The 22,841-nt window shown below is 40.3% G+C and overlaps 3 protein-coding genes across 3 annotated transcripts; 2 read left to right on the top strand and 1 right to left on the bottom strand.

The window, feature by feature from the left end:
• The first annotated feature begins 3,900 nt into the window (after positions 1 to 3,900).
• Positions 3,901 to 6,237, top strand: LOC147937873 (uncharacterized). The gene is made up of 5 exons (XM_087465317.1): positions 3,901 to 4,366; positions 4,434 to 4,945; positions 5,033 to 5,437; positions 5,620 to 5,781; positions 5,851 to 6,237. The coding sequence occupies exons 1-5, from the start codon at positions 3,901 to 3,903 to the stop codon at positions 6,235 to 6,237; spliced, it is 1,932 nt and encodes a 643-aa protein (XP_087321443.1).
• An 11,122-nt stretch (positions 6,238 to 17,359) lies between these two features.
• Positions 17,360 to 18,500, top strand: LOC104715088 (F-box protein At3g28330). The gene is given in 3 exon segments (XM_019229885.1): positions 17,360 to 17,636; positions 17,639 to 17,860; positions 17,863 to 18,500. Coding segments are annotated over 3 exon segments (1,137 nt in total).
• A 1,113-nt stretch (positions 18,501 to 19,613) lies between these two features.
• On the bottom strand, positions 19,614 to 22,541 carry LOC104710672 (uncharacterized). The gene is made up of 2 exons (XM_010427308.3): positions 21,792 to 22,541; positions 19,614 to 21,519 (listed from the first exon to the last, which is right to left on the bottom strand). Exon 2 carries the CDS (start codon positions 21,313 to 21,315, stop codon positions 19,672 to 19,674), a length of 1,644 nt encoding a protein of 547 aa, XP_010425610.2. The 5' UTR covers positions 21,316 to 21,519; positions 21,792 to 22,541; the 3' UTR covers positions 19,614 to 19,671.
• Positions 22,542 to 22,841: the final 300 nt, after the last annotated feature.

Genomic DNA, 22,841 nt, shown 5'->3' with positions numbered 1-22,841 from the left:
ACATACAGTTTTATTTATGTACAATGTAACGGTTGAAAACACACATTTTGAAAAATTGTTTTTTTAAACATCTTCATTCTTTATTAATATGAAATCGATAATACAACGAGCATACAAATTGAAGCTCTGCATACCATACAACTAATACTGAAGTAGAACAAAATAAACGAGAACCAAACATTAATTAAATTAAAAGATAACTCCGAGATTGGTTGCCCAAACCGGAGGAAAAGAGTTTACAAAAGAAGTTTTAGTAAATAAAGATCTTGAAGAACGAGGTAGACAATCTGCCCTTATGTTGAGCTCTCGAGTGATCCTGGTCAGGGAGAAGGAAGGAAAGCGTGATCTGAGCAAAAATAACTCCTCCAACAGATTCGAAAAAATTGTTTATGATTCATAAATATGAATTTTAATAAATGGAGGCTTTAAACGGGGGTTCCTCTTATTTTCAACGAGATTATTACAGAAAATGCTATTCTCAAAGGCAAATTTTACGAACATGACATTTTTACTTAAATTTGATGGATTTTTAATTTTTGAATATTAAAAATTGTCAATATTTATAATTTTTTGTTTTTTTGCAAAAAATACATACCTTATGACAGATACTAAACTCTAAGAACAAATCAAACCGACTAAACCCAAATATAACAGGTTAAACCCATGTTTTAATCATATTTTTGTAACCTAAAAATTTGTAAATCCATTATATTTTACAAAATGGCTAAATTCATAAATTTTATCACGGAAAAATCGCAAATTCATAATTGATATATTTTTAACAGTCCTATAACATGTGTTTTTTTACAGTACCATTTACATTTCGATGTCAAAATCTATTGTACTTTCCACAACATGTAATTGACAGGTTTGTATATATAAATGGACTCATCGATGAACACGATCAATTATGGAACAAATAGACACCCCACAATGAAAGAGACAGGTCAATTCTCACAAGATAATTTTATTGCCAGATGATATATGGACAAGCATACTTGTGATCAGAATTATCACTAAAGTGCATCACAACTTTGAAATTAGTTTGTAAGCAATGGAAATCGCTCCATTCGGAGGGAGAGACAACAAGAAATCATGGCTTACTAGTTGCTACGGGAAGCCACATTCTACAATCTCTAGGGTCTCTCACACGTCTCTTATTTTGTAGCCGACATGTCCAAAATCTGGAAGGAGAAACACAAACTTTTGCCTCAAAACATAAGATTAAACCGTTACAGTAAATGCTTATACGTACCAATGTACAAAATTTCTCCAATACTTTTGTATTGGGTCTAATTATCAAAATTCCGTCAGTTTGAACAGAAAAAAATATATTGGACCGCCCCAGATGAGTTTGGTGAGGTTGATCTCATATGCCATGTAATCTACTCGGGTTCTAATCAATACAACGTTATACCTTTCTCTAAACTCGAACCTGAACTATTTGAGCTTTTCGATAGAGTTTGTACAATTTCATAAGGAATTCTCATGTATATGAACAATATCTCCGAAGAGTTAATTAGAAGATTTTCTTAAAGAGAATAGGTTATATGTATGGAAGCTAAAGAGCTACATGATTGATTCCGGAGATTGGCAACTAGTCGCTAGAGTGCGCTTATACCTCATATTCGAGATTGTTTTGACTTCCCATTGATGATTTATCCTATGATGCTAAAATAGCTTATCTCTAAAGTATAGAACACCATTAATATTGTTTGGTATCTATTAACTTGGAAAATTACAAGTTTATGATCCAAAAAGAGTTGGATTCTGGAAGTGAATGTATCAGTTGAAGATGTATTGGTCTGTCTGAAATAGTATCTGTGTGATACAAGACGTGATACAGGATTGTTGTTGTTTTATGTGCCTGAGAAGTTTCTAGAAGGGTTGAGAAGGGAATATTGAAAGACGGTTTGAGGATGAATTGAAGAGTAAAATTACTATTTCTGTGGTTAATTAAATTGGAGTTTTACAAGGAAAAAGAAAATAGCAAAAACAAAAAAAGTCTTTTTCTTATGGAATTTGGAAATATTCTTTTATGGTGATTAGGAAGTGAGTCTTGATGGATATATAAGGAGGTGTTGGGCATGTCCTAGAGAAGCAAGAGAGCTGAGAGTTAAAGATAATAATCCTAAAGAGCTTTCTCATTGTGTGCGGTTTAGTTTCGCGGTTTGGTGTTTGTGTTGTTCAAGCTTCTTTGTTCGTCGGTGTGCCATGTGTGTGAAGGTTGCTCCAGAGAGTTGGAGATCTGAAGTCTAGGCTCAGGGGGAGTTGAGCCCAAGGTTAGGTTATCTTGGTTTGAATCTAGGCTCGATGTGAGTTTAGTTAATGGTAGAGATTTATTCTTAAGATTTCATGTTATAGAACAGAGCGGTGAATTAAGAGGGTTGGGCTTGATTTACGCGTTTGTGAATAGGTTGTATTTGCTTTCTTGTTCTAGTGGAATCGAAATCAGGACTTGGTCTCGGGGAGTAAGAAAAACCGAACCTCATTAACAAAGTTCTTGTGTTGTTTACTTTCTGTACTTCATTATTGTCTTATCCGCATTTACATTAGTATCACACTACCATTTTCTATTCCGGCCACAAGTTTTATATATGAATCATGTTTTGCTACCTTTGTTTCTCAAGCCATGGCTGCAACAGATCCCTTGTTTAAATTTGACACGCCTTTTCTTTTTTAACATTGCATCACAAGAGTTTTACTCATGTCTCCGAGAGTCTTCATAAACTTGGTTCTTATTTTTTGCTGATTGATATTAGTTTTTTTTTTTTAGTTTGTTGTCGTATATATAAATGGGACCTGATATTCTCAATTTTGAAATTGTGTATTGAAGTTGTTTTTTTTTATAAATAATTACTCATCATGTATGTATACCGTTACTTGCCTCATGATACCCGTTATTTGCATCGTATCTGCTTTCAAAAACAAGTACTTATCGTTAGCAAACCGGATAACAAGTACCAACAAATTATTACATGCAAACAAGTCAAATATCAAGTTTTCTAAAAAGTTTCATCATCCGGCTTGTTTGCCCCGTTATTTGCTTTAATATATACATAAGAATTTCTAACAACATATTTGAATTTATATATTTATAACCATTTTTATAGTTTATAAACCAAAATCAAAAAGATATGAAAGATTGGAACTTTGAATGTTTTGAGTTTTGTATTATATGAAATTGTTTTTATATTCAAGTATTTTAGTTTAAGTAGCGAGTATCTCACAAATAATAAGCCGGACCAAGTTATTTTAGCAAGTAACAAGACGGGTCAAGTTACTTGCAAGTAAACAGATTTTGGAAGAGCACTTGCTAATAAAAGCACTAGCTTCGGACGAGGCATGTATCAAATCCAGAAGTCAGTTACTTGAATGGGCCAAGGCGATCACAAGTACTTGGAAATTAGCATGTACTTGCCCTTGTGCCGATGCCTAACAATGGTTACAAATTCAAAAGGTTTCCTTTATAAAAAAACTTCCAAAACATCTTTGTTATCAACTTTATATTAGGATACATGAGGATTGGTTATTGACTGGTTCACAACCGGTTAAAAGTTTGTTAGAGCTCTTATGCCTTCTTCATCTTCTTCTTCTTCTTCTTCTTCTTCTTCTTCTTCTTCTTCTTCTTCTTCTTCTTCTTCTTCTTCGGGAAATGTGAGATCATCGGGATCTTTGTGAGAAGCTTGATTGAAAGAGTTGAGTTGTTCAATTTCTTTTCTTCGGATTGTGAGAATTCTCATCGCTGCAATTTTAGAGCTCTTCATTGGTGTTTTCTTTGGGTTTTCTATTCTGCTTTTTATTTCTCGCTTTTGATTGACCTTGTTCGTGGCGAATTTTTCAATTTCTTTCATCAATTTCGTCGCGATTTCTTGAAATTTCCTTATTCTTTCATTGAGAATGGGATCTTGTGTACCTCCTTCTTCGGTTAACCCAATGAATTCAAACTCGCGTGAGACAGTTGAGTCTTCGCATTTTCAGATGGATCAATATGAGAATCCATACTATTTGAACAGTAATGATCATGCTGGACTTGTTTTAGTCTCTGATCGACTTACAACAACTTCTGATTTTCCTTCTTGGAGGCGATCTATGTTGATGGCATTGAATGTGCGTAACAAATTGGGATTCATCAATGGTACGATTACTAAACCTTTGGAAATTCATCGTGATTTTGGCACTTGGTCACGTTGTAACGACATTGTGAGTACCTGGTTGATGAACTCAGTAGATAAGAAGATAGGTCAGAGCTTGCTTTATATTTCTACTGCTGAGGGGATGTGGAAAAGTATATTGTCTAGGTTCAAGCAGGATGATGCACCTAGGATATTTGCAATTGAGAAGAAACTTAGCAAGATTGAGCAAGGTTCTCTTGATGTTACTACTTACTACACGTCTCTAGTTTCTTTGTGGGAAGAACACAAAAATTGTAGAACTTCCGGTTTGCACATGTGGGAAATGTGAATGTGATGCGGCTGCTAAATGGGAAAAACTACAGCAGCGTAGTCGAGCAACTAAATTTCTCATGGGTTTGAATGAGAGTTATGAGCAATCTAGGCGTCATATTTTGATGTTAAAGCCAACACCTACTATAGAAGAGGCTTTTAATATGGTTACTCAAGATGAGAGACAGGGGACTATTAAGCCACTTACTCGGGTTGATAATGTAGCCTTTCAATCCTTGGCTCCAGTTTCCTTTGATGGAGATGGAACTTATATTGCTGCTTATAATTCGGTGAGACCTCAGAAGCCTGTTCGTACATATTGTGGTCGTTTGGGACATACTATACAGAAGTGTTATAAGCTTCATGGCTTTTCTCCGGGATACAAGACAAATACTGGTGGCTACAAGGGTAATATCATGAATCAATCGTCTTATAACCCTCGTATGCAGAATACTCAGTTGCAACCTCGTATGCCTCAAAACCAACCGAGAATGTTGATGGTTCCTTATGATCCTATTTAGAAGGCGAATGCTGTGGCCAATGTTTACGTAGAACATGCACAATATTCTTTGATGGGTCCTTATCAGTATGCAGCTCCTCATGACTTGGCTCCTTCTCCTGTCTCGGCTATGTCTTCTAGGCCTGATGGTAATACTTTTCAGACGCCACTATTTACTCCACAGCAGTTACAACAGATTTTATCCCAATACAACACTCAAGTACCAGCTCCAGAGACTACGGCTACTTCTAATACTTCAACTGTCACTGAACATGGTCTCATGGCTCAAGCATCTACTTCTGGTACTTTACCTTTTCCTTCCACTAGCCTTCGATTTCTTACTTTCCAGAAACATGCACTTTCTTCTCTTCAACAAATTTTAGCACCTAATAATTGGATTATTGATAGTGGTGCGTCTAGTCATATTTGTTCTGATTTAGCGATGTTTATAGAATTAGTTTATGTTTCTAGTGTTACGATAACTTTACGAATGGTACGCGAGTTCCTATCACACACACAGGCACCATATGCATTACACAAACATTGATATTGCATAATGTTTTACATGTTCCTGATTTCAAATTTAATCTGATTAGTATTAATTGTTTGGTTCAAAGTCTATTTTGTTCTGCTCATTTATTTCCACACTGTTCTCTTATCCAGGAAATTTCTTAGGGCTTGATAATTGGGAGCGGTAGACTCATCAATAATCTCTATATTCTTGAGACAGAACAAAAGACCCTCTCACCATCTTTTCCTGCTGTTTGTTCCTTTTCTGCTTCTGTGTTGGCTGATGGAGTTCTGTGGCATCAGCGACTTGGACATCCATCATATGAAGTTTTTAAAAGTCTAGTTAGTGTGATTCCTTCTCTTAAGTCTATAGCTCCGAATGTTTCTCCGTGTTAGATTTGTCCTTTAGCAAAACAGAAACGCTTAGCTTATGTTTCTCATAATAATTTTGCTTCTAAACCATTTGATCTAGTTCATTTGGATATTTGGGGTCCTTTTGGTACTGCGTCAGTAGAAGGTTTTCGGTATTTCTTAACTTTGGTTGATGATTGTAATCGTGTAACCTGGCTTTATATGTTAAGAAATAAGAGTGATGTTTCTACAGTTTTTCCTACTTTTCTTAAAATGATTTCAACACAATATGCATCAAAAATTAAAGCAATAAGATCTGATAATGCTCCAGAGTTAGCTTTCACTGATATAATCAAAGAACAGGGCATGCTACATCAATTTTCATGTTCTTATACACCTCAACAGAATTCGAGTGTAGAACGTAAACATTAACACTTATTGAATTTTTCTAGAACATTGTTATTTCAGTCAAATATCCCATTGAAGTATTGGAGTGAATGTGTATTGACTGCAGTTTCTTAATAAATAGAATGCCTTCACCATTGTTAAATGATAGGTCTCCTTTTCAAATACTCAGTAATAAGCTTCCTGATTATACAATGCTTAAAAGCTTTGGTTGCTTATGTTTCGCATCAACTCATACTCATGATAGGCATAAGTTCTCTCTTAGATCAAAACTTTGTATTTTCTTGGTTATCCCACTGGTTATAAAGGATACAAACTTTTAGACTTAGAGTCTCATTCTATTTTCATTTCCCGTATTGTGATTTTCCATGAAAATGTTTTCCCATTTAAAACATCAGAATTGTTATCTTAAGCTGTTGATATGTTTCCGAATATTATCCTACCACTGCCAGCACCTTTACATTTTGTTGATTCTATGGCCTCTCTTGATGATGTTGACATTGATATACCTGAGGATACTGATGCATCTCATACATTTGCATCATGCATAGCACAAATGGAACCTCATACTGTTCGTGTAGAGAATCCTATAGTAACACGGGATACAGTTTCTAATCCTTTACCTATTGCTATGCCTAAACGAACGGTAAATACTCCCTCCTATCTTTCTGAATATCATTGTGCTCTAGTTCCTTATATTTCTACAGACCAATCTTATTCTAGTCTTTCTTCTTCTCTTTTATTACCCGAAAAAAAGTCATTTCCCCTAAACATCATACTACACCCTATCCTATTTCTTCTGTTGTCTCTTTGGATTGTTTCACTCCTATTTCACAATCTTATATTTTCTCATATAGTCTAGAGACTGAACCCAAAACCTTTGCTCAAGCCATGAGATCAGAAAAGTGGACTAATGCAGCTGGTGAAGAGCTTCATGCTCTCAAGCTTGCTCATACTTGGGATGTTGAGTCTTTACCACCAGGTAAAAATGTTGTTGGTTGTAAATGGGTGTTCACTATTAAGTATAATCCCGATGGTTCAGTGGAACGATATAAAGCAAGGCTAGTTGCACAAGAATTTACGCAACAAGAAGGTTTGGACTATATGGAAACCTTCTCACCAGTGGCTAAACTAACAAGTGTGAAATTTTTACTTGGTGCTGCTGCTAAACAAGGATGGAGTTTGACGCAGATGGATGTGTCCAATGCCTTTTACCATGGAGACTTAGATGAGGAGATTTACATGAGCCTTCCTCAGGGTTATACTCATCCACCGAATGTTGTTTTGCCTCCTAATCCGGTATGTCGTCTTCGAAAATCACTTTATGGATTGAAACAAGCTTCACGACAGTGGTATAAACGACTATCTTCGGTTTTCTTGGGTACTAACTTCATACAGTCTCCTGCTGATAATACTCTCTTTGTCAAAGATAGACCATGCTCTTTTATTGCGGCTTTGGTCTATGTTGATGATATTATGATTGCTAGCAATGATGATAAAGCTGTTGAGAGCTTGAAGGTATTGTTGAAATCTGAATTCAAAATAAAAGATCTTGGTCCAGCTAGATTCTTCCTAAGTTTGGAGATATCTAGTTCTTCTCAAGGCATTTTGGTGTGTCAAAGGAAATATGCCCAGAATTTGTTGGAAGATGCAGGTTTACTTGGTTGTAAACTGAGTCTTGTTCTTATGGATCCTAGTCTCCATCTTATTGCAGCAATGGGAACACCTCTGCCTAATCCTCGTTCTTATAGGGAACTTATTGGACGGCTACTTTATCTCACAATTACCAGACCTGATATTACATTTGCCGTTCATCAATTGAGCCAGTTCATTTATGCACCTTCAGACATCCATCTTTAGGCAGCTCATAATGTTATAAGGTACATTAAAGCCAACCCTGGCCAAGGACTAATGTACTCTGTTGATTATGAAATGTGCTTGAATGGATTTTTGACACTGACTGGGCAAATTGTAAGGACACTCGCAGGTATATCACTAGTTATTGTATATATCTTGGCAACTCACTTATCTCTTGGAGATCTAAGAAACAGGGTGTCACCAGTCGAAGTAGCACAGAGTCCGAGTACCGCAGTATGGCTCAGGCGACACGTGAACTTATTTGGTTGCAGCAGTTGTTTCAGGTACATTCTCACCAAACCACTTCATCCAGGTCCTTTCTATGGATTGCTTTCTAAGATGTCATTACAAGCCTGTATCTTCCAAACCAGACATCTTTGAAGCTACATACTTGAGAGGGGTGTATTAGGATACATGAAGATTAGTTATTGACTGGTTCGTAACAGGTTAACCCTGGTTCAATTAGTTTGGCTAATACATGTTAGTATATAAGGAGATTAGATTGATGGAGTATGGTTAAGCTTTGTAATATACACATTTATTTTCTGTTAAGAAAGTTTGTTAGAGCTCTTATGTAACACCCGCAAACCAATTTGTACGTTTTGGGTGAGGGTGTCGATCGACACCAAGGGGGTGTCGGTCGACACCATTGTTTTTCCGGTTCGATCGAATTGATTTAATTTTCAATTTTGGTCGGTTTGGTTTAAGGAAAACCACTAAACCGAGATATTTAAAGGAATTGTCGACCAGAAGGGTTTTGGGGAATTGTGTTTGTCGCCGTTTGTTTGTTTTTTGAGAAGAAAAGAGAGAAAACATTGTTCTTGAGCTTTGGAGAGGGATTGGTGAGATTCCTTGCTGTTCTTGGGAGATCTAAGGCTGGAAAAGTGCTAGAAGCTTGCTAGGAGTGAGGGATTCGTTCTTATTGGTCAGAATCTTTCTACAGAGAGGTGAGTGCATGACCATGACAATCTAAGCCTATGATTTCCTTGTTCTTGCTTGTTTGTTGCTTGTTTGTGTGTTTTTCTTGCTGGGATTGGTTGATACAGGTTCCTACGGATGTATAAGGCTTGGGTTTCAAGTATTGGACGATTTGGAGGAGATATGGGAGCGAGATTCGACTCTCGACTTCGTACAGATCGCAGTTACAGAAGGAGTGTCGATCGACACCACTTGGTGTCGGTCGACACCAGCAAATTGGGCATCGATTGACACTGTGGGGTAGTGTCAGTCGACACCAAGGCCAGTGTCGGACACTTGGCTGGTGTCGGTCGACACCTCCCTTCCAGCGAGACGATGTTCGATTTCCTAGTTTGTTGGTCTTGTTTGGAACATTGGAATCATTGTTGCTTGTGTGTATAGCCCAGTAGATGGGAGGATTGCCTCACTGAGTGTTTATCAAATACTCATGCATCTCAATATGTGTTTGTGGTGCAGGTAAATGCAAAGTGTGATCGTGGAATCAAGGCGATGAAGAGGAGGATATTCTAGGGACTCGATTGGATGTTGTCTGGCATTGTTAGGTTGCTAGAGTTGAGTCATTAGAAACATTGTTAGGTTGCTGGTTTCATGTTTTCTGATGATTGGTTATTGGATTATTGGTTATCTTGTTATTGGATATTGCTTATGCTATAGTAATGGTTTTATTATTGGATATTATTATTGGTATTGTTATTCCGCTGCTGATTGTGATTGTGGTTAGGTGGCTAGTGGATATGGGACCACTAGTTGTAGTTTATTTATATATATAATATTATTTATTATTTATTATTTAAAAAAAGGTCCTTTCATTTTTGGTATCATAGCCCTTACGGTTCTAGGTTTGGGTTCACTAGGTTTTGTGTTGTAGATGTTTGGGATTTGCATTCTTTGATTGATTATGTGAGTTAGTCAATTGTGTGTGGCATGGAGTCCTAGAACATCCTCTTCAAGCCTACAGTGTGATTCCACGGTGAGTTTGTGTTTTGTTGTTTGTGTGTTATGTTAAGATTGCTTGTTAGCCTCTGTTCTTGGAAGTGCAGTGGTTAAAGGTGTTTGAGTTATTGGTCGTGGACGGGGACGTGGTCGTGGTCATGGTCGGGCGGGTCTCGAGGCCAGCGAGTGTGTGGTCCAGAGTTCCACGAGGAGATACGTCATAGGGTTGCAAGCGTATCAGGAGGGACCAAAGAGGGTTTGCCGGTGAGAATGCCGGGGGTGCTGGGAACCCAGGTGTGGGGTTGCAGCAGGTGGAGCCCAGGGTCGAGATGATCGCTTGGCGGATCTGTTGGCGTGCTGTTGGAGCGGTTACCGAGAGGGGTACCAATGCAGGCTCCAGTTGTACCGCACGTGGCGGGGTGCAGCCGAGGGCTGCCGATGTTGAGGAGTTTCCATCTTATGTTAGGAGGATGGAGCAGTTGTAGACGCCGGTGCGAGATTCTTCTCGAGAGGTATCGAGCCTAGAGAGGCGGATAGGTGGACATTTGTAGTTGGAGCTGATATTTTTCTCTGTCTGGTGGGTAATCCAGTTGGATATTAGAAGTTGAGTGGGCAGGTGTAACATTGCAGTGTTATACTTGGACCACATGAGGTACTTTTGGTCGGGAGATGTTTATAGTGGTTAAGGATTGTTGCTCCTTAGGGATGGTGATTCTCCTGAATACCGATAGCTCGAGGGGCTGGGGGCTCCAAGAGTGGCAGAGGGGATTATGTTCTCCTGAGGGGATGAGTAGTTCCCCTGATACCGAGATCTTGAGGATTGTGTTCCAAAAGTGAGACGGTATAACTCAAAGACGCTGGTCTGAGAGTGAGATCGGTATGGCTCGAAGGTTGCGACCTAAGGGTGGTGGATTTGGGAGCAAGCAATACCTAGGACGTGAGTATAAACAAACCCGATTGAATGTAGACCTCGAGAGATTCACGGTGGTTTAATCTCGGGTTTTAGATGTGTTGACCAATGGGTCAGGGTTTTATGAACCAGAGTGGTTATGAATGTGTGGCTGTTTCGCCAGGATTGTGAGGCCGGTGGTGCTGGAGTCCCGGGAAAGGGAGTTACAGCAGGTATGTGCCGGGAAAGGCATAAGTTCACGAGAAGCCTTCATAGCAGGATAATTTAATCGTTGCGACGATGTTGGATTACGTTCATTGGAGATGGACAGGGTTGCAAGATTCAAGGTTTTGGTAAGCTTGCAGAGGGAGACAAGGCAAGAGGTTTGAGTTGGCGGCTTGCAAAGCATTTGACGATGTGAATCAGAATGTGCGAACGTATGGTACTTGTTTGTTTTATTACGTTCGTATTGATGATTTGCTGTGGAGAATTGCTAAGCGAAAAGCTAACTTTGTAATAAGCTATCTTGTGGAAGTTTCCCTAGGAAACAAGTTACTAGAGGTTCTTCGATGGACAAGAGATGTTGATATCCGAGTGGTGGTGAGTTGTTGTGGGCATACATGATTTTTGCTTAGTAGAGCTGAAGACGCAACTAGAGGATTTGTTGAGCAGGGGACTCTTTTGTCTTATCACTTCACTGTGGGGAGCGTCGGTGTTCGTCAAGAAGAAGGACGAGGTATGGGTTTATGAGTTTGTGGCGATGTCGTTCGGGTTGACTAACGCGCCAACAGCGTTTATGAGGTTGATGAACAGTGTGTTTCAGTAGTTTCTGGACGTGTCTGTCATCATTTTCATCGACGCTATCCTGGTATTTTCTAAGAGTCCTAAAGAGCATGCAGTGCATTTGAGAGCAGTTTTGGAGAAGCTGCGGAAGCAGAAGTTGTTTGCTAAGTTGAGCAAGTGTGGTTTTTGGCAGCATGAGATGGGTTTCTGGGTCACATTGTTTCTGCAGAGGGAATTTCTATAGATCCGGAGAAGATTCAGACTATCAGAGATTGGCCTAGACCGCAGAATGCCACAGAGATCAAGAGTTCCTTGGGTTGGCAGGTTACTACAGGAGAGTTGTGCAGGGTTTTGTAAGCATGGCATGACCGATGACTAAGTTGATAGGGAAGGATGTTCCTTTTGTTTGGTCACAGGAGTGAGTGGAGGATTTTGCAAGCCTGAAGGAAATGTTGACTACTACACCAGTGTTGGCTTTGCCTGGGTAGGAGATGGAGTCCCTGGTAGGAGAGATCAGTGCGTTGAGGTTGTGTGTTGTTTCACAGGAACCGTTGGGTTTGGAAGCAGTTAATAGAGCAGATCTTCTGAGTAGAGTGCGGTTGGCTCAGGAGCAGGATTCGGGGCTGGTGAATGCCTCAAAGGATGTTGATTCAGAGTATCAGGTCTCAGATAATGGTACTATCTTGGTGCATGGTCAGGTTTGTGTGCCCAGGGATGAGGAGTTGAGACAGGAGATCCTGAGAGAGGCTCATGCGAGCATGTTTTCTATTCATCCAGGAGCGACTAAGATGTACCGTGATCTCAAGAGGTACTATCACTGGGTCGGGATGAAGAAGGATGTAGCTAGTTGGGTCGTGAAGTGCGATGTGTGTCAGCTAGTGAAGGCTGAGCATCAAGTTCCTGGCGGGTTGCTGAAGAGTCTACCCATTCCTGAGTGGAAGTGGGATATGATTACTATGGATTTTGTGGTAGGATTGCCAGTGTCCAGGACGTTTGATGTTATTTGGGTCATTGTGGACCGGTTGACTAAGTCAGCACATTTTCTAGCCATTTAGAAGACTGATGGAGCAGCGGTCTTGGCTAAGAAGTATGTGAGGGAGATAGTCAGGTTGCATGGGGTGCCAGCGAGTATTGTGTCTGATAGGGATTCTAAGTTCACTTCGGTGTTCTGGAAGGCATTTCAGGCAGAGATGGGCACTAAGGTGCATATGAGTACAACTTATCGTCCCCAGACAGATGGACAGTCAGAGAGGATGATCCAGACGCTGGAAGATTTGCTGAGGATGTGTGTTTTGGATTAGGGTGGCCATTGGGCAGATCACCTGAACCTGGTAGAGTTTGCTTACAACAACAGTTATCAGGCGAGTATTGGGATGGCTCCTTATGAGGCTTTGTATGGGAGGCTGTGTCGAACACCGTTATGCTGGACTCAGGTGGGGGAGAGGAGAATGTTTGGTGCTAGTTTTGTTCAGGAGACCTCAGAAAAGATTTGGGTTCTCAAGATGAACATGAAGGAGGCTCAGGATAGGCAGTGGAGTTATGCTGATAGGAGGAGGAGAGATCTTGAGTTTCAGGTAGGAGACAGAGTGTACCTCAAGATGGCCATGTTGCGGGGTCCGAACAGGTCATTGTCAGAGACTAAGTTGAGTCCGAGGTATATGGGACCGTTCAGAGTGATTGAGCGGGTTGGACTAGTGGCATATAGACTGGAGTTACCTGAGGTTGTGCGTGCATTCTATAAGGTTTTCCATGTGTCTATGTTGCGAAGTGTCTCCGTGAGGGTGAGCAGGTGTTGGCTAAGATTCCGGAGGATCTTTAGCCTAACATGACATTGGAGGCGAGACCAGTGAGAGTTCTCGAGAGGAGGATCAAGGAACTTCGGAAGAAGAAGATTCCTTTGGTGAGAGTCCTGTGGGACTGTGATGGTGTTGAGGAGCAGACTTGGGAGCCTGAGGCGAAGATGAAGGTAAGATTCAAGAAGTGGTATGAGAAGCAAGCCGCGACTTGAGCTTGTTTAGCCTGGTCCCATCTGTAATCCGTGGCTGGAGCGGGAATGGAGTATTCCAGCCCATCTCTCTTGTTTACTCGGTCGCTTGGGGTGGTTGGTTGTGCGACTCAGTAACAAGATGAGGTGGTGCTCGGGGTACAAAGTTCCCGTGAGGCGGGGTTTTGGAGGAAAGTTTCTTGAATTAGAAGTTTCCAAAAATGGAAAGTGCTAAATATGGAAAGTTTTACGGGAGGTAGAATTTGTCCATTTTTTTGCCGTGGAGAGCCTTGGAGGGGCTTGTGTGGCCTTATTGGCGGAATTTTTAGTCATTGTGTGGCCTTAGTGGCGGTCTTTTGAGACATTGTGTGGTCTTTGTGACGATCCTTCGGGACAGATGGTCTTTGTGACGGTCCTTTGGGGCAGATGGTCTTTGTGACGGTCCTTCGGGACAGATGGTCTTTGTGACGGTCCTTCTGGACAGATGGTCTTTGTGACCGTCCTTCGGGACAGATGGTCTTTGTGACCGTCCTTCGGGACAGATGGACTTTGTGACGGTCCTGTTTAGGACATTTGTTTGGTCTTTGTGACGGTCCTGTTTAGGACATTTGTTTGGTCTTTGTGACGGTCCTGTTTAGGACATTTGTTTGGTTTTTGTGACGGTCCTGTTTAGGATATTTGTTTGGCCTTGTGGCAGTGAGATGATCCGTGTGAGGTCATGAGGTATCCAGTGAGGGGATATGTGGTTGGTAGGACATTGAGATGTTTTACGCGAGCCACGGGAAGGAAACCTGGATAGGGATAGGACTCAGACGTGTTTAGAATTGTTTGCTCGCGGCTCTTGGAGGACTTAGGTTCTCCTAGTACTGCCATATTCAGAGACTTTGTGGCTTGGGAATATGGTTGGTATATCGACTTCGGATGACGATCCGGGGGCGCGCTGTAGGGTGGCAACCCAAGAGACGAGTTGGATTTTTCCTTATATATTGGCATGCGGGTTTAGGCCCGATGATGACCCAATATTATGGCATGCAGACTTAGGTCTGATGAGGAGCCAACAAAAACTCAAGGTTTAGGCCTATGGGTAAAGGAAAGTCCAAAAGTCGAGAGCAAATGACGCCTGGAGCGTGAGTCTATCACCTAGAGGTGACCTTCTGTAGATCGGTCGGAGGAGTGCGGGCCGTGGAGACGGTGGCACGGGAGTCTTTGGCTGATGGTTGTTCGAGATTCGAGGACGAATCTAGAGTGGTGGGGAGAATTGTAACACCCGTAAACCAATTTGTACGTTTTGGGTGAGGGTGTTGATCGACACCAAGGGGGTGTCGGTCGACACCATTGTTTTTCCGGTTCGATCGAATTGATTTAATTGTCAATTTTGGTCGGTTTGATTTAAGGAAAACCACTAAACCGAGATATTTAAAGGAATTGTCGACCAAAAGGGTTTTGGGGAAGTGGTGTTTGTCGCTGTTTGTTTGTTTTTTGAGAAGAAAAGAGAGAAAACATTGTTCTTGAGCTTTGGAGAGGGATTGATGAGATTCCTTGCTGTTCTTGAGAGATCTAAGGCTGGGAAAGTGCTAGAAGCTTGCTAGGAGTGAGGGATTCGTTTTTATTGGTCAGAATCTTTCTGCAGAGAGGTGAGTGAATGACCATGGCTAATCTAAGCCTTTGATTTCCTTGTTTGTTGCTTGTTTGTGTGTTTTTCTTGCTGGGATTGGTTGATACAGGTTCCTACGGATGTATAAGGCTTGGGTTTCGAGTATTAGACGATTTGGAGGAGATTTGGGAGCGAGATTCGACTCTCGACTTCGTGCGGATCGCAGTTGCAGAAGGAGTGTCGATCGACACCACTTGGTGTCGGTCGACACCAAGGCCAGTGTCGGTCGACACCTCCCTTCCAGCGAGACGATTTTTGATTTCGTGGTTTGTTGGTCTTGTTTGTTGCTTGTTTGGAACATTGGAATCATTGTTACTTGTGTGTATAGCCCAGTAGATGGGAGGATTGCCTCACTGAGTGTTTATCGAATACTCATGCATCTCAATATGTGTCTGTGGTGCAGGTAAAGGCAAAGTGTGATCGTGGAATCAAGACGATGAAGAGGAGGATGTTCTAGGGACTCGATTGGATGTTGTCTGGTATTGTTAGGTTGCTAGAGTTCAGTCATTAGAAACATTGTTAGGTTGCTGGTTTCATGTTTCCTGATGATTGGTTATTGGATTATTGGTTATCTTGTTATTGGATATTGCTTATGCTATAGTATTGGTTTTATTATTGGATATTATTGGATATTATTGGATATTGTTATTGGTATTGTTATTCCGCTATTGACTGTGATTGTGGTTAGGTGGCTAGTGGGTATGAGACCACTAGTTGTAGTTTATTTATATATATTATTATTTATTATTTATTATTAAAAAAAAAAAAAGGTCCTTTCATCTTATGGCTCACTTCTTCTTCTTCTCCGTTATAGTTTCCGGTGTATCAGAATCTTAATACTTTACAATCAATTCTTGAAAGACAAAGGTAATGTAAATCCTAGGAAAAAAAAATCCTCAAAATATTACTCCCTCCGTTTCAAAATATAGGATGTTTAAGGTAAGGTACACATATTAAGATAGTTTACTTTCCTTTTAAAAAGTATCATATATATTTAAATTAAAAAAGATTCAACCAATAATAAAGAAGACTGCATAAGTAATGATTACAGATTATTAAATATATATTAAAATTTGCATGGAAAGTTACAAGACATCTTATATTTTGAAACAAAGAAAAGAGGCCAAAACATCTTATATATTGAAACGGAGGGAGTATAATTTATGTTTTTTTCCCAAACTATCACACGTTAATTTTTTTCTCCAAAAATACCATTAGAGCCGTCGCTAAGATTTGAAAGGCTACAAGCGAGGAAATTTTTTTTGGGCCACATTGTTTAAAAAAACAAAAAGGACATATGGATACAATATTGCAGTTTCATCGGCTCAAACCCAGGAAATGAAGGTAGCAACATTGATACTAAACCACTAGACGAAGACAACTTCGGAAACTAAGGGGGTGTATTGAAACCATGATTTCATGGGATTTAGGAAATTTAGAATTTTGATAGATTTTAGGGAAATTGATATGATTTATGGTAAAATTCTTTCAAATCCCACCTAAAACCATGAGATTTGGATTTCTGTATTTTTAACTAAACAAATCTTCTCAAATCCTTGAGAATTCCTAAAACTTATTAAAATCCAAATTCACAAACTGTTTTGAATAACAGTGGATTTTAAAGTAGATTTTTAAATCATCAGTTCAATAACAGTGGATTTTAATGAACTTTTTAAAATTCATGATTGAATAAAATAGGATTTGTAAATTTTACACAAATCGCTTAAAATGTCAAGTTGAAGTTATTGCAACAAAGTTCATATCCTCCTTTTAAAATTTTTAAATATAGTATAAGTTATCGTAAAAAGAAGATATATATGATGGATATATTGCAGACTATTATTTAAATTCATATGATTACTTTATATATTTATTAAAAGATGACGGTTTGAAGGATTTGGAGGATTGTTTTGCATAAACTCGTAATTCAAAGGTTTATTTGGTAAAAAAGTTAAAAGTTTTTAGAGTTTTGTTTTGTCTGTATTATTGACTTTTTTCCCGTTCCCAATATACACAATCGAGTGAAACCCTAATGGAGCACGCTCACCAAAAGAAAAACCTAATCCGATTGATGGAGATCAGACAGATAAAGAGTGACACAGATCTGCTCACGGAGGATCTATGGGAGATGATACTCGCGAGATTGCCACTAAAGAGCATCATCAACGCTCCCAAACTCGTTTGCAAGCAATGGAAATCAATCATTGAGTCCCGTTGTTTCCGCGACCTTTTCCAATCTCTGCACCAAAACTCTCATTCTTCCTCATGGTCGCTCATGTGTAGAGGTTGTGAGACAGAGATCATGTCTCACTACGGATCAGACAACTGGAATCTTAAACGGTCTCTCGGTACAAGTTCGAGAATTATAATGAAGCTAGAGTCGTGTCTTACACGGAAGTTGGATTGATTTTGATTCATCGAGTGTCGAATCAATCTTTCTACGTTGCTAATCCTGTGTCAAGGCAATGCGTAGAGATCCTTCCTCTAGCCTCACAAAAAGATGAACGTTTCTGGATTTTGGGAATAGCCACAAGACTCTAGAACGGCGTCGTTTTAGGTTACAAAGTTGTTCTGTTGAGACTGGTTTGTGGAGTCTCGACAGTGCAAAGTTTCCTTTCACTTATATCTCTCAGGAGTTTAACAATCCCATCAGCTTGAATGGAAGTCTTCACTGGCTTGCACACGGTTCCGACTATCAAGATTTCGTTGTATCCGTCGATTTCTACGCTACGGGCTCTGATCGATGCTGTGCTACGCCATTTCCTGATTTAGATAAAGTTCCAAAATTCAGAAGATCTTGCACAACTTCTCAAGGATTTCTCATGTATATGAATGCATTCTCCGTAACAAAAGATGATGGAAATCTAGAGGATAAGTTATGTATATGGAGGCTAGAAAGCTGGCAGTGGCGACTAGTAGTATCTGACGTCTCTTTGGATTTTATGAAGACCAGTTTCGATTATATTCCGTTGGGAATAAACCCTTTTGATGCTAAAACAGTATACTTTTGGAGTCCCCAATGTTTGTTGTCTATTAACTTATACAATGGAGACTTTGTGGTCCACAATGCGATGGAACGTAGCAGCGACGGTCGCATTCTGAATTCAGGTGATTGCCCGAGAGATATGAAATATATTTTAGAATCGCACTTTGCCTTGTTCGTCCTCCCACAGTGGATGCATCCGTTCCCGAGCACGGTGAGAAGAGTTTAGCTATAATATTTGTAAGACTTTATTTTCTCCTTAATTTTGCTCATTACTGTTAGTTCCTTATGCAAGAGGAAGAAGTTGTAGGTTGATGCTTAGTTTCTTTTGACTTTTTTCCTTACGGCATTTTGCAGATATGATTGCTTGATAATTGTAGAAGATATATTATAAATATATACGTTTTACTCACTAGTTCATGTATAATAGGTACCCTCTTCCGAGTCCGATAATAACATATTTACCGTACTTGCAAAACTGAACACCGTAATGTAGTGTTTGCTACTAATCTAATTATTAAACTTATTAGAACTGAGGTTGATGAAAAGTGTTTTCTTTGGTAGGCTTCTAAATCAGTATGTTTATAGGTAATCTAATACCTCAATGTGTTTTTCAAATTACGTCGCTAGAAAATGCTTGACAAGAGACGCTATTATGTTATGTTGTAGCTTAGCTATTGTTCAGCTTTCTAATTCAGACCAGTGTACTCATGAATGAGAAACCGATTAGACTTAAATAAAATAGAAACGTTAAAATCTACTTGATTGTAAAAAAGTGCCAAACCTCCACTAGATCCAATAGGATCAACTGTGACTAAATTTTTGTAGCCAAAATGCCCTACATATTTTTCCAAAACAATACGGGGTTGTTTTGTTTCCATCAAGAATAAAAAATCAGGCCGATGTTTATGCCATAAATCCCGCAAATTACCAATGGTTGCCTTATTACCTAGGCCTTAACAATTCCAACTAATAATATTCATTAATTAACAACCAAGTTTGCGTGGTTAAGACCACAAAAACCTGCCCGCCCAAACCACGGACCAGTAGGCAGAAAAATAGATTAAGGATAACGCCGAGATTATCCAATAGAAACCGATGTGAGAAAAAAGCCCAAAGCCCACTATCCCTACTTGAACCAAACGTAATTCCCCAGTACGGAGGGGCAAAAAAAAAGTTTAATACCTGCTGGATAAGTTTTGAAAAACATCGTCACCACTCAAAATTTAAAATATCCTGTAACAATTCAAAACATACCAAACGGAAAATAATAGACATATAACCATATTCACTAATCCAATGCTGAAATAACTCATGTGACCAACAGAATGATACCACCAAGTAAAAGAAAAGAAACCAGCAAGTTTTTATTATTATCCTTACAAAAGGGTTACAACAACTCAGAAACAAACCCAACCAAAAAACCCACAGATGGGGAACAAAAGCAAGAAATTTAAACAAACCAATGGAGCTCCCATTGTAGTATTATTGAATACAAGAAACAGAGACAAAACTAAAAGACACAAAAAGGACCAGAACCCAGTCTTTTGCAGAGTAAAACCCAGAAACGAATGAGAAAAAACGGAACCCCCTCGCCATGCCAACTCATACAAACACTCAACATCAACTACCCAAATTAATTGGAGGCTTCCCTCCCTGGATAGGACTTGCGTTTCTTGCACTCCCATTCCCATAGTTGAGACCGATGCAACCATCTTCTTGCGCGGCGAAGCTAAGGCATAGAGATTCCTTTTTTTTGTGCTTGCACCAGGTAAGACTCCTTTGGTCTTGACCGACTTAAACCTAGGTGGTGGAACCCCACCCTCAACTGCAGAATCATGCACAGTATCTGTAGTGGCACCCTCCACAACAACCGCATCCCCTTGCACTTGGGGATCACCTAGACCACACTCCTTGGTGACAAAAGTCACCTCCTCATCAGCTGTGGGTGTGTCTTCCTCAGAAGGTAACTCAGTTGCGACCCCATGCTCCTCCAGAATCGGAGCCAGTCCGCCTATCTCTCGTGTATCAGGGAGATGAAACTCCTGATCCAGCAAATCACTCAAAGCAGCCGAGAGAAGATCCTCCTGCTGATCCTGAGCCATAACCCCACGAGTGGTGACATTCTGGGCTACAGAAACAGGAAAGAGGTTCTTACATACCCGATTGTCCTCACCAGAAGAAGCCTCAACAATCGAAGGAACAGCAACCTCCTCCGCAGCAGAAACCAAAAAAGCATCCAACATCGTTTGCTCTGTAGCAGAAAGATGGATCCCCACATCCCCCTCAGTTTCCTGAGCTGGACCAACACCCTCTCCCACAACCGGAACAGTTGTACCCGCCATCGAAGGCTTCTGTGCAATCTGCTCCTTTGGCTGAAAATCCCTACGAGCCCTCTTTGACTTGTGGCCAAACCCTTGTTTGTGCCCGTGACTGTCAGCCTGACAACCTCCTGCATCCCGTCCTCCTCCGACAGCATAGCCCTGAGGATCCCCCGACCGTGCCCCACGCACCCCTGAACCAGAACCAGAATTAGAACCACTTGCAACTGCTCCCTTGTAACTTTGAAGCTTATCCTCAGGACGAGGATCCGTTCCACTTGCCTGTGCTTGTTTCCCATTATTCCCAAACAAAGGGCAACGGGATACATCATGGCACAAACTAAAGCACCGTCTGCAGTACCCATATAACCGCTCATACCTCAGAATCACCAACGTTTCTTCACCACTGTGGAACTCGACAGCAGCTTCAAACACCAATGGTTTAAAACCATCAAACAAGACTTGAACTCGACCATTGTCAATATCAACCTCCACAACCTCCCCCAGATCGGAGCCAATACTGCGAAACGTCTCATCAGCCCAAAAATGAAGCGGCACTCCCATCATCCGCACCCAAAACTTAATAAGATAGGGATACTTGTGATCCACCACTGGCTCCCACCTAACCAGGGAGAGCATCCAATGATCAAAGTGATAGGGTTCCATTTTCAGAACCTCGATGATGTCCTCTTCTTGATCAAAATCAAACTGAAACCGCCCCATTCCCAGATCCGCACCCACAACCCTCTCCTCAATCTTTCAGATCTTTGGCAGCATGAACAACAGAGCCTTCATGTCCTGCATCGCCGGATTCATACACCGACCAAAGAGGGTCTTAGCATACCCTTGGATTAGCGCAGAATTATAGAACCGAGGAACCTTGATCTTCAGCTTACCACCAGACCCTGACATCTTCTCAGATGGCACCTGAGAAGCCAATAAACCGCTTTGAGCCATAATACCAAAATGAAAATGGGAATAAAGACAGAAGTAAGAGAAGACAGGAAAAACGAAAGCGACCAACAAACAAGCTGGCCCGGACCAGAAGAATTTAAGACAAGAAGCAAGACAACACAAAGAAGCGTGAATACCAAATGCGACCCTTGAAACCAATTTATAACCAACTTCGACCCTCTCAATCCGATTTACCATTAAGACAATGATCACGAAAGTAACTGAGACAAAGATTTCGGCATTACCCGGACGATGAGTTCGTGATTGACCAGCGGATCTCGAGGACCAATCATAACCAGAAAAGGAAACTTGGACCACCAAAGAAACCTCCCGCAACTCAGCCCCAAACTGCTTAATCACAGCCGAAAATCTCCATATCCATTTAGACAAACTGAGAGAAGACGAACCGTGATCCACAACGGAAGAAAACCAACCAAAAGATCCGCTATGAAGGATCCGTTCCCCTTCCTTCCCTCCCATTAGATCACCATGAAAATCCCATTGAAATTCCAAGATCCCCAACACAGGAAAAAACAGATCCGCTATATTGAAACCGAAATCAGAGAAACCCTGAAAGGAGAACCCAGAACAAACCAACCAGAATCTCAAGATGAGATCCTCCAGATCTAAAAACTCGCCGCAATCGGGGATCAAATCAATCCTTACCGTCGCATCGAGAGAGAGATATTTCTCGAGAGCATTTCTTCGTAATTTCTTTTAAAATATATATTTAAAATTCTTTCAACCAGATTTTATTGAGGTTCTTTTCATAATAATTATTCACTTAAAGCGGGATTTAAGATATCTATATAAGTAAGATTGTAATCTTCGAAAAATTTATTATTCCTGTCTATGGCTAAATTTTCTTCTTTTATGGATTTTTGTGTGGTGATATAGATATGTTTATTATGAGGCTCACGTTTTCGTTACTTGAAGTAAAAATACTTTGTAATCTTGTTGTACATATGTTATTTAGTCTGCATGTTAAGATAATTGTTGAGGATAAGAAAACATTTGTAGTTTGAACCATCCTCTAGCAGTAGCGGTCCACCGCCTATGTCTCCGGCTAATGATCCGGTTATTTTGGTTTAGAGGCTAGGTGCCACTGAGGAATGTATTCAAACTTAGGCGACTCAAATTCAACAAAGTGCAGAGAGGATGCATAGCTATGATGCATACTTCGAGTATCTCGCTGAAAAAGATCCGTAATTTGCTGCTAAGTTTCGGAACCCGACAAGGACCAACCCAGAAGCCAACCCAGAAGTCGGAGCCGGAGAAGAAGGCAACACCGATGA

This window comes from Camelina sativa, chromosome 9 (genome assembly GCF_030686135.1).
Source record: "Camelina sativa cultivar CO46 ecotype springtype chromosome 9, ASM3068613v1".
NCBI classification, from domain to species: Eukaryota; Viridiplantae; Streptophyta; class Magnoliopsida; order Brassicales; family Brassicaceae; genus Camelina; species Camelina sativa.
The sequence above is the reverse complement of the archived record's forward strand: the minus strand, read 5'-3'. Positions and strand labels throughout refer to the sequence as shown.

Bases quoted from the DNA above. Each gene is read 5' to 3' on its own strand.
- LOC147937873 (XM_087465317.1), top strand. From the start codon at position 3,901: ATGGGATCTTGTGTACCTCCTTCTTCGGTTAACCCAATGAATTCAAAC. The intron at 4,367-4,433 runs GTTCTCTTGATG...CAAAAATTGTAG, and splicing joins ACTTAGCAAGATTGAGCAAG to AACTTCCGGTTTGCACATGT. The intron at 4,946-5,032 runs GTTCCTTATGAT...GGTCCTTATCAG, and splicing joins ACCAACCGAGAATGTTGATG to TATGCAGCTCCTCATGACTT.
- LOC104710672 (XM_010427308.3), bottom strand. From the start codon at position 21,315: ATGGGGCGGTTTCAGTTTGATTTTGATCAAGAAGAGGACATCATCGAG.